At 35.5% G+C, this 12,582-nt stretch overlaps 1 protein-coding gene across 1 annotated transcript in view; it reads right to left on the bottom strand.

Moving 5' to 3' along the window:
- Window positions 1-12,582, bottom strand: part of RAD51B (RAD51 paralog B) — a 772,974-nt gene that overhangs the window by 249,748 nt on the left and 510,644 nt on the right. Inside the window, exon 7 of the mRNA XM_031952787.1 lies at window positions 10,830-10,926. Within this exon, the coding sequence (XP_031808647.1) occupies window positions 10,830-10,926 (97 nt within the window). The remainder of the gene's footprint in view (window positions 1-10,829; window positions 10,927-12,582) is intronic.

Genomic DNA, 12,582 nt, shown 5'->3' with positions numbered 1-12,582 from the left:
TACAGGAAGCTATCCTAAAGTCCCTATTCTATGAAGTTCACTGAATTGTGTTAATATATTTCACAACACTTATATTTTGCCTTGGCTTACTTTTATATGTGTTTTATTTCCTTTATTATGGAGAAAGAACATAGGGAGTTTCTGTATTAGTAGTTTCCTTATACCAATGAAATCATAGGTCTGAACCTCCACAGCTCCCCGCATCCCAAACCCTCCCCTTCCTCCTAATCAAATATGAGATGGATTACAATAAAACAGGACAAGAGAAAGCATAGATACTCATGTTGTCTACAGTGAGATAATGAACACCCACATCACTAAAATCACAGATCTATTAAGGAATGAACATCTGAGTTCAAATCCTGCCTCAGAGACTTACTAGTTTCATAACCCTGACACATCATCTAAACCCTCCCTGCCTCAGTTTCCCCATCTCTAAAATGGGGATAATAAAAGCATTTATCTCTCAGGGTTATTGTAAAGATAAAATGAGTTTGCAAACCTTAAAGCATAATAAAATGGTAATAGTTATTGTTGTGATTGATATTGAAATATAAATAGATAATACCTTCCTCAAAGATGAGAGAAGGGGAATATTCATTTGTGTATTCTCCTAATCTTTTAAGAAGAATTTATTTCTGTCTGGAACAATAGCATAGCAAAATTGCTTATGTGAGCAACCTCATCCAAATGAAGTCAATAAGAATAATTGTGTGGTATGGTTTAATAATGGGTGCTTTTGAATTATGAATAAAGATCACAGGAATTCAGTTTCCATCTGACTAACTTTTCTTTCAAGTTTTGTGTTGGAGTATTAAATAATAAAGATAGGCAAAGGCAAAATCCTCCTTCATGTAAAAGGTCAGATTTTTATATATCAGCCCAAATGTTATTCCTTTAGTTATTGTAGTTATTTCTTTCAGTAAGACTGCAAAAATATTATACACATACCTACTTTTCAGGAATTTGTCTTTTTATAAAGGTAGATCAATGTGACTACTTTCTACTTACTGAATGCCTAAGTGCTGATCAAAATAACATTTATAACTCGTCTCTTTCTCCCCCCAAAAAATAATCTAATAAACATAACACCTGTTTTCTGAAGCCCTGTCATGCCACATTACAAGACAAGCTAATTTGTCCCCTGGGGACAATCCAGAAGACAGCCATTCTTTCATTCATTATAATACTTTTTGCCTTGTGGGCCTCTTAGCCTTGGTGTAAAATTCCATGGATAGATAGAGATATGCAAGTTTCCTTCTCATTGAATTGCTCTAAACCAATAGTTCAGAATTGCTCCAGAGTCTATTGAACTTCTTGGAGTCCCTTCTTGTGGGCTTTTTTTTTTTTTTTTTTTTTAAACTCCCTTCTCTCTGGAGCTTCAATAGAGACTGTTTTTTTTTTTTTGTTTGTTTGTTTGTTTGTTTGTTTGTTTTGTTATTTTGTTTATTTGTTTACTTATACCTCTGTCTGTACTCTTGGCATCTAAACATCCATAATGACATATGCAGATCTGGAAAACTGGCCAGTGAATCCTGGAATCCAAAGAGGGAGGATCTGAGGCAGGGTGTATACTTGTGAGGAAAGAACAAGAAGAAAGGACTTTGGATCATTTGGCTTTTCCTCCCACAAACCAACAAAAAACTGTTTTCTGTGCAGGACATATTAGTCCTCACCTATTTTGACATCCAAATGTCATGCTTCAAATGCTTCTCCATGTGGGACGCTATTCCTCGCCAAATCAGACTCTAGATCAAGAAGTCTGTTGTGGTGTTCAATTTTAATGTTTCTTTTCTCGTTTTGATCTCATAGTTCTTAATTGGATCCTGTTGCTGAAAACCACATAATTTCCTCTCTCATCTTCAATGTTTATAGCCTTTCAGGATTTAAAATATAAGAAGAGTAAGAATAGCTGGGATTGATATAGTACCCTATATACATTATCTCATCTTATTCTCACGACAATGCTCTGAGGTATTATTGTTGTCCCCACTTTACAAGTGATTCTACCTCAAACTCATTATACAAAATTTATTGCATGGTAATGCTGCACATATTTGGGGATTTTTATTCTTCTTCCATAAATCAGGCAATTTCCATTCTGATAAGAGTTACTGGGCATGAAGTCCTGGTTTTTTGTTGGCATCTGCATAGTCCTGAGAGGCTGCAGAGGACAGCATATAGGCCCACCATATGCCATGCATCTCATGGTTCTTTGTCACTCTCTGATATGAGGGGCAATTTCTATGTGGATGTGTTGTATGTCTGCTGCGTCAGAGCTGAAAACAGAAGTCCATGAGGACATTTATGCACCTTCATCCGATAATCATTCTTTCTAAGGCAGCTCCATTTAAGCCTAGGATTTAAAGTCAGGAACTCTGGGTTCTGTTCTTGGCATTGACACTCACTTACTGTGTGGCCTCTGAAACAATTCATTTCCCTTCTTTATCCTTTGGTTGCTTTAGGTGGATTAAGAAATTAATCACTTTAAAGCATTTAAAAAATCTATGGAAATGCTAACATCAGCAAAAGAGATAGATGGTTTCATCCTTGGTAATATTAACCTTGGCACTATGTTGTCAAAGCACAAATTAATCTGTTAACCCTCAAGATGCTCTAAGGAAGTAGTCCTTACAACACTTTCAACCACACCCTGCTGCACAATTTTTTACCAATTTACATTTGGTTTGAATTTTGGCTGAGGAATGGCTCCAAGGTAAACTGGTGAGAGAATTCTGTTAACCTGGCCCATCCATCCCAGCTTTTGTGGTTAATGTATTACAAATTTGGGTACCAGAGGATAGTAAATCACAACTACAAAAATAAAGCTGACAGGATACACAATTTGAGCAGAAACACCAGTGGAATTTTTTTTTAATCGGAAATAAAAAAGACCATTGATCATAATGACTGTCTGAGATTAGCAGGGAACCACATTTTCAAACATCCTGCAGTAAATCCAAGTCGATCCAGCTGGAAATCAACAGTAGTTTTGGATTCTCAGAGTGTGCAGCTCACTTTGAAGTCTTTTTCTTTCACAACCAACAACTCCCAACCCTTCCATCTCACCCTCTCAACCATCCTAAACTACTCTAGCTTGGTCAGATTTGTAAATGCAAGTCCTATATTACAATGTAAACTTACAAATGGACTCCAACTTCTGGTCAGAATGGCTGGCCAGGCAGCATAAATCCTCAAATACTGTCTTTAGCAGATGAAATCAGTTGTCAAATGCCCAGTCACAGGCAGTTTGGTGAACAAAAAGATTTCCATCATTAAAATAAGATTTACTTCATTTTATGGATATTTTCTCCAGCCCTTTCCCTTCCTTTTTCCTTCTCTCCTCCTCCAACTTGAGTTATTTTCTTTCCAATTATTTTTATTTTAGTTTAGATTTCCATGCTCTGTGAAAGAATAACAGGAATGAGAATGAAAAGAGTGTCAGTTTAAAGAGAAAGGGAAAAGGGAGAGAGAGAGGTAGAGAGGGAGTGAGAGAAATGAAGGATGCTCTGAATATTCAGAATGGCAAATAGATCAATTTTTCCTGTACATCCAATTCAACATAAATTAAATGCCCACACTAGGAAACTTAAGGTGACCTAAATAAAATGCTTTCAAAGCCCATTAAAAAATTACAGAAAAGTAAGGCTCATAAAAACCTTAGCAGTGGCTTCTAAAATACAATATAGTGCTGGGCCTGATTCAGGAAAACTGAATTCAAATGTAACCTCAGATATTTAGTAGCTATGTGACTCTGGGCAAGATAATTTTCTGTCTCCTTCAGTTTCTTTAAACAGATATTAGTACATGTAACCACTGTTGAGCATGCATAAGAACTTGTACTTCCAGAACTATGGCTGATCTATAATATGTATTTCTTAAGTCTACAGTTTAAGAGTTTTTCCTCATAATCCTGTAATCTCAAAGAAAAAAATATTATTAGCTATAAGAATATATATACATACATATATATACATATATATGTATATATATAGTTTATAATGGAGATAATAATAGCACCTTCTTCCCAAGGTTGGTTATGAATTAAATGAGATAATAGTTGTAAAGCCCTTACTTAGCACAGTTTCTGGTATATAAAAGGCACTTAATAAATGATCATTTCCTCCCTCTCCTCTTCCCTTCCTTCCTTTCTTCTTCTCCTTCTTCCTTATCCTTTCTTCCTTTCACCTTTCTTTCTTCCTCTCACCTTTCTTTTTTCTCTTTCCTTCCTTTCTTTCTTCCTTCTTTCTTTCTTTTTCTTTCTTTCTTATTTCTCTTTCTCTTCTTTCTTTCCTCCTTGCTTGTTTTTTCCCTAACTTGCTTCCTTTTTCCCTACCTCCCTTCTTTCCTTTCTTTCTTCCTTCCTCTCTTTTCCTTTTTTCCTTCTTTACTTCATCTTTTCCTTTTTTCCTTCCATCATTCATTTCTTCCACAACTTTTCCAGAAGTGTTTCCTAATCTGTAAAGTAAGGAGATTAATTTCTAAGTGATTTCTAAGATCCATTCTAGTTCTAAAATGTAATGATTCTATGTTCTCACAACTATACCAAACAATGCATCTACCTTACATTATGCCCACTGACATCTCATGTTGCTCTAGCCTATTCTACATTGTCTGGCCAGATGTACTATCAGTTGTCTATCCTTACTACTTACACTCCCAAGTGATTACCTCTCTTACTGATTATCTCCCAAGTAACATATAGGTAAGTATATGATCCCTACTTGTTCGAATTTAGCTCATGAGGAAGAAAGAGGTACTATCTACTCCTAAGATGGCAGAGATATTCTTATAGTTCTATGTTATCTCTAAGATTACAAGGAAGAACTCCCAATGTGACCAAGAAATATATTTCTTAGGTCAGCTTGATAACTCCAGAAAAACCAGGGCTTTGGTAAGCCAAATCATTCTTAGTTGTACCAATGTACCAATGTCTAGACCCTAAAGAATGGACAAAATCAAGAATAAGGATTTCTGCTAAGGGATGCTTGGTCCCTTACTCTGGGCTTCAGAGTAGCTAGCTTCTTCTAGCTGCTGAAGCAAAGGAAGAGGTCAGGTATAATGTCATCTTGAAATTCCAGATCAGGAGGAAAGTAGTATAGATTCTTCTGGCATAGAACCCCACAATTCCATAGTGGAATGAAAGCACATTGAGGAGACCAATCTGAACTGAGACAGCGATCTTAATTGGTATGACTATAAAGTCATACAATGAGTGAAGCATTACCAAATACAAGCAAAAGCATACAAAACAAGTTTAATTTTTAAAAAGCACAAAAACAAAGACAACTCTCAACTTTACAAACACCAGATAGGCAGCAGCTGGTCAGCTGAGATGAAAGGAGCCTGAGAGAATGCCTTCCCATCTCCCTACTTCTCCTCCCACAACAGCTTCCCTTCAAGCCAGCAGGGATAAGGCTTTACAGCAGTGTGCAGATGACCTTATTCCAGCTAAGATAGGGACTCTCTTTTGATCTCAGCATGGGGAGGCTCTGGGCCTGCAGCTGACAGATATTAATATCCTAGAATCTTCTGGGGTGGAAAGGATCTTGAGGTAGGATGGTCACTTACAGTCCCTTTTCTGCATTACAGCAGGGGTGATTTCATTTCCTTGAACCATTCCCTGCTGAGAGAGCACCACTCAAATCACTTTATCAGTGGCTACTCTTGGTCACTCTCTCTCTCTCTGTCTTCTCATCATTGCTATTAAAGGAGAACTACTTAAGGAGTATCTTCTCTTTTGCAGCTGAAACCTATTATTTGTCATTTGATAGAAAACAAACAAGACTAATTTGACCCTTTGCTCTTCCTCACATCCTAATGTTTCTTATTGGTTTGCATGTGAGAGAGATAGAAGCAGAAAGGAACTGAAAGAAACAGAGACAGAGAGATAGAATAAGCAGGAAGTGGAGGAGGCACGTAGAAGGCATTTTTTAGGCTTATGCAATATTCAAGTAAGTGCCTACTGTGTGCCAAATACAGTGCTAAATACAGGAAATACAAAGAAAAGCAAAGGTTCCTACCCACAAGAAGTTCTCATTCTAATACAAGAGACAATATGCAAATAACTAACTATATATATACCAACAAGCTATGTACAAGATTAGTGAAATAATCATCAGAGGGAAGGCACTAGAATTAAGGGGGATAGGGAAAGGCTTCGCATAGAAAATGAGATTTAACTGGATATAGAGGGATGCAGGTGTGGGTGACAGCTAGAGGAAATTCCTTTTATCTAGGATGTTGTCCCATAAAGATATCCTTTTCCAAACATCTGTTTACTGGTTGCCAGTCCCCCATAAATGACATCTAACATATCTGTGAAGTTTTGGTAATTGAATGCTCCACATTCCAATGCACACATAGGGTTAAAATGACTTTAAAATAATTCTAACAAACATATTTCAAACATATAAAGCTACAGTAACCTGAAAAACCATAAACAATAACCCTAAAATGGATATCAGTGTTCTAAGGCATTCATCCATTTAATTTCATTGGCAAGTGACTTCATCACAAATCTTTTAGGTAAATGTATCTTTATGCCCTCCATGAGAGCCCTGCTGAATAAAGAACAGCACAGCCTTACAAAAACAATGAGCAGGACTCATCCCATTTTTAGGAGTTCATAACACAAAAAAAGCATTTACAAGTTTCAAGAGACATCTTTTCCACAAGCTGAAAAAAAATTTTTTTTGCTCTAGTTTTCTCACTATACTCTTCTGGGCCTCCTTTATATTCCAATTACAGTCTCTTCTTCAAGTTCTTTCTACAGGAAGCCTTCCCTCATCCCTCTTAATAACAGTGCCTTTCCTCTATTAATTATTTCATATTTATCTTATGTATAGCTTGCTTTGTAGGTATTTGTTTATATTTTGCCTCCATTCCCCATTAGATTATGAGTTCATTGAAGACAGGGACTGTCTTTGCTTCATTTTATATCCCTAGCATTTAGCACAATAAGCACTTCAAAAAGACAAACTTGTCATATTAAGTAGACATTTAATAAATGTTTGTTGATTAATTAATTGAATTTATTCTTAGAAATAACTTCTTCAAATCAGCAATGTCCTATTCCTGTAGAATCATTATGAAGTAGAAGAAAGAGCATTTTCTTTGAAGAGGGCATAGAACATGTGGTCTGGAGTCAGGAGTCAGGAGTCAGTAAGTTCAAATCTAGATTCAAATACCTTCTAAATATGTGTCTCTGGACGAATCATTTAATTTCTTCCTACCCGAGTTTTCTGATCTATAAAATGGGGATAATAACAGTATTTACCTTATTGGTGTTATGAAGTTCACATGAGGAATTATTTATAAAGGATTTTGAAAACCATAAAGTGCTACTTAAATGCTAATTATTATAATAACAAATATTATTTTACATCATCATGATCATTATCCAACTGTACTCATTTCAGTTCTTCAGGGATTTCATTGAGGCAGTCTCATCTCCCTCTCCCTCTCCAAGTGCAGATTCCAGTCCCTCCTACAATTTACCAGACACTTTAAAAAAGATATTATGCCAGGAATAATCAATCACCCTGTAGTCAACCTGATAATGAGTGTCTCTGACATTAACTAGGTTATTCCTTGAATGGTAAATACAAAGTTAAATCTATCACCGGGCCTAAGAAGATGTTCCAGCTGGTAAAGCCTTTTATTTTAAAATGTAAAAGCCATTTGTAGTTATTAAGTATACAAAAATAGGTGGCTGTCTGGATTTTGGCGCAGGGGCCATAATTTGCTGATTTCCATATCAGAAGATAATAGAGGGGCAGCTAGGTGAAATAGAGGATAGAGCATCAGCCTTGATGTCAGGAGTACCTGACTTCAAATGTGGCCTCAGACACTTTATACTTAATAACTGTGTGATCCTGGGCAAGACACTTAATTTCAATTGCCCCTCAAAAAAACAGAATTGAATTGAAAGAAGATATACAAATTATTTAGTTCAACTTCTTTATTTCAAAGAAACCTTTTCAAAGGAAAGTTTAAATAATTTGTTCAAAGTAAAACAAGTTGAAAGCAGCAGGACGAGGATTTGAATCCAGGTCAGCATTTTTTTTTTTTTTTTTTTTTTGCCACTATATCATGCTGCCTAGCAAAGGAAAAGGCTCAAGACAAATGTTCCAAGATCAAGAGAAAGGGGAAGGGAATAAGCCTTTATGTAGCACCTACTATGTGCCAGGCATTATGCTTTATAAATATCATCTCATTTAATCCTCATAACCATTCTGGAAGTTAGGTACTAGATATCTATTTTATAGATGAGAACACTAAGGTAGATGAAAGTTAAGTGACTTGATCTAATAAATGTTTGAAGACAGATTTGAACTCAGTTGCTCCTGACTGCAAGATCAGTGCTCAATCCCCTGTGCTTCCTGGCAACCTTAGAAATATACACTGGGCATAGCCTTGTACAGCATATGTATCGCCTTGAGAGAGTTTTTATTTTAGGGCATAATAGGACAAATAGCATGGTATAATGAATAGGGTGTAAAACTTGAAGTCAGAAAATCTGGATTAAATTCCATCACAAAGTTGATGATGATGGCTCAGTAAATAAAGCACTGGAGTCAGGAAGATTCACATTTGGCCTCCAATACTTACAAATTGTGCAAGTCACTTAACATTCTTTGCATTGAAGTTGTTTGTCCTTAGTTTTTCAATGAGGATAAATGACATTACAAATGACATCTTGATTTGTAAGTGAATTGGAATTAAGTGTGGCAGTTGCATCAAATCATCAACCTCATTCTCCATTCCAGGGAAGAAAGATCCACTGGAGAAGGAAATAGCAAAGCAATCCAATGTCTGCGAAGAAAACCCGATGAACAACATCATGGGTGTGCTACTATCCCTGGGTCATGAAGAATTACACATGACTGAATAACTAAACATAAATGTATGACTTTATACAATAAGGTTTGAATAAAGAAGTTATAGCCAGATGTGAAGGGGGTTGGGCTTGCTAATTAATCAATGGTTAGCCCTGAAGATTTCTGTTCACATTTCTGAAAGACCAGTTTAGGAAACTTAATCTGGGGCGGAGGGGGTGGGGAAGAAGGGGGAGATAGTATATAAGATGGACTGGAAAGTTTCTACAATGAAAGAAATAATTTAAGGGAGCATAATAATTATTTGATAATGCAGATATAGAGTAATGGGGGAAATGGAAAAGGGGAAAAGGAATTAATTACAAGTTTAATGTAAATTATGAAGGAAATAAAATATAGAGATAAGGAAAAAAGAAGTATCAAAGGATTTTTGAGTTCTTTTGCAAGTTTTGAACTTTGGCATCTCAGAATGAAATTGCTTTTTGTTTATTTGTTTTATGAAAATTATAGCATGTCTATAAGCATCTGAAGGGCAGCAAGATGGTGTTCTCTTCCTAACTTCAAATCTGGCCTCAAGCTAGCTATGTGACCCTGGGCAAGTCACTTACCCATTTGCCTCAGTTTCCTCATCTGCAAGATAAGCTATAGAAATAACAAAACACTCAAGTATCTTTGCCAAGAGAGCCCTAAATGGAGTCACAAAGAGATGTATATGCTTGAAAATGACTGAACAACAACATAAGCATCTTATCCAATAATGAATTAAATGCTATTCTTTCTGGAATTTCTCATAGAGAATCAAACACAGAGAATGTAATAATTTGACAGACCCTATAGTAAAGCAGGACAGTTAGAGAACGGGCTTCCAGCCTCAGACATTCACTAACTGTGTGAACCTGGGTAAGTCATTTAACCTGTATTTGTCTTAATTTAATGGAGAAGGAAATGGCAAACCAATATCTTTGGCAAGAAAATTCCATAGGAGGTCATAAAGAGTCAGAGAAGACTGAATAACAGCAACACAGTAAAGCAGACACATTAAGAGGCCAAGTAGAGAAGCAGAAGAAAAGTCAAAAGCTAATCCAAGGACTAACCTCTAAAAATTAACTGGCAGTGGACACATAAACAAGAGACAGTAAAAATGATTAATAATCTTAAATATGTCTCAAACCACTGCCTTTATTCTGAAAGAGAATCAGATCTACAACGATGATGATAACAATAGCATTTATATAATTCTTTAATGTTTGTAAAGAGTTTTTCAGTAGGTATTTTTCTTATTCCCATTTTATAAAGAAGGAAATTGAGACAGACAGAAGCTAAGTCACTTACCTAGGATCACACAGATATTTAAGGGTATGAGACAGAATGTGAATCCAGCTCTTTCCAACTCCAAATCCAACACTATTCACTGAACCACCTAAAATCCCCAAACCACAAACTGATCTAATTCATCTCTCTACTAAGATTTATTGTCAACTGGAATATAATTTCTTGAGTATGGAACAATATTGTGTAGATTTTATATATAGAAGAATTATTGAAATCTTTTTTTTGTATAGTTAACATAAATGACTACATTATTTGCAAAAGTGGCCAACATTATAACTTATTTAATTTCTAAATGGAAATCAACTTAGCTGATCAAAGACTATATTCAAGTAAAAGAAAAAAGCTAATCATATCAGTTCACTAAGCATAGTGGGAAAGCACTGGAGATAAAAACCAAATAAAATACAAATCTAGATGGTGGGTATCTTTTGAATATGGTTTACTTATGACCATAGGGAGTTCTCAGACAGAACAAGGGAGTCTCCAGAAAGGTATTGAATACAGAGCAAGATGAAGAAGACAAATTCACAAAGCTCTGGCTTAGTTCACTGGCCAGAATTTACTAACCATGTCCCTTAGCTATTAACAGGATGCTGAGAGGCAGGTGGAGATATATGTCAGGGTCAAGTTTCAGCCTCCATAGGACAGATCTCTTACCTCCCCACAGGGACAAATCATCGGCTGGAGACACCAGGTCTGCCTGAGTAGTGAGGTCTCTGCTCGGATGAGTTGTAATTTGATTCGTCAAGATAACCTGTGAACAGACATGGAGAAAGTTTGGGAGTGGGGGTAGGGACAGTAGAAGAAAGAAGGAGAAAACAACCAAATTAATTATTAGAGCTATCAAAAAGCAGATTGTAACCTAGGTGAAGAATGATAGCCACATCAGCAGGAAGGCCCTGGCTCTGACTTTCAGCGACTTTATCTCTAAGCCAAAACAGATTATGCTGTCTGTCAGCTACTGATGACGCAGAAATAATAGGTATTCAGGTAGGTTTTTCCTAAGCTTAAACCATCAAATGAAAGTATGATTTAAATTATAAATAAACAAAATTTCAAATTGAAAGATGTTTTGCCTTGTAAATCTGACAGAAAATTGGTAAAAAGTTAGAAAACACCTCTGTCCTCAGTCCTGTCTATATATGTGTTTTAAAACAAACACAAATTGTAACTTCAAGCCATAAAATATAATAGACTACAAGGATTTTTTTCTCTTTGTATTCTCAGCTTCTGGCACACATAGTAGGCACTTAATAAATGCTTGTTGATTAAATTTATTATCATGTTGATGGTGTCTAATAATGATAATAACAATAATAATAATAATCCCACTTAGAAAAATTGTACCATTATCATTCTTCAAGGGAAAGTACCTTTTATCTTACTGACTTATCATGTCATTAATTCCCTTCTTCTTTAATCTTATCTGTAAAAGGGGATGGTAGCTTGCTAAATCTTAAACTTTTATCTTCCTAAAACAGAATAATTATGTCATTTTCTCCAACTAATTGATTTTTAGAAAATGTAACATAAAAGTAATAATGTCTCTTGAGTGAAATTCAGAAATTTCTGATAATGTTGCTCTATCAGTTTATATCACATGGTTATTATTAAAGTTCCTGTCAACAAACTTTAAAGCCATAAAAATAACATTGGTATACAGTCTTGTAGTGTTTCCCCACTAGCCACACTAAAAAAAACCACAATCTTTGAAAACAGTTATACAAAAGTTTCATTGCATGATTTACAAGTTTAAACATTGAATGGGAAAATCATATGATGCTTATAGCAATTATAAAAAGTTAAATTAATCTCTAATCCTTACACAACTGAACGACCATATACAGACCACTCCTTAACCTACATAAATCTCAGTTTCCTCATTTTTAAAATTAAGATAAAAATATAACCATAGTGCCTACTTTGTAGGATTGTTGTGAAGCTCCAAGGAGATAAAGAAAATATTTTATAAACCTTCAGAGCACTATAGAAACATCATCTATTCTAGGTAAGAGCAATCCCAATGTAGCTGAAAATGACTAGCATCTTAGGCATCAATCATTTAGTTAATCAGTCAATTAATCAATCAATCAATATTTAGTAAGCACCTACTAGTGCCAAGCACTGTCCTATAAAAATATCAACTGCTCCCTGCATTTAATCCAGATCTTCAGAAAGACCACTGAACATTATTAGGTAACTATATACATAGAACATCTATTAAACAAGTTGCTTCAGTCCCATCTCAAGGATCAGTGTTGGTTTCTTTTGTGACTCTGACTTGAACAAAAATAAAAATCATCTCCATTCCCTGACACCAAGTTGATGTTTGAAAAGCTTTTCATCCACACTTCTACTCTTGTCTCTTGGGGGCAGTGACACATTATAAATCCTGTACCTGTGACATCTT

The sequence above is a fragment of the Sarcophilus harrisii genome, chromosome 2 (assembly GCF_902635505.1).
Source record: "Sarcophilus harrisii chromosome 2, mSarHar1.11, whole genome shotgun sequence".
In the NCBI taxonomy this organism is placed as follows: Eukaryota; Metazoa; Chordata; class Mammalia; order Dasyuromorphia; family Dasyuridae; genus Sarcophilus; species Sarcophilus harrisii.
The sequence above is the reverse complement of the archived record's forward strand: the minus strand, read 5'-3'. Positions and strand labels throughout refer to the sequence as shown.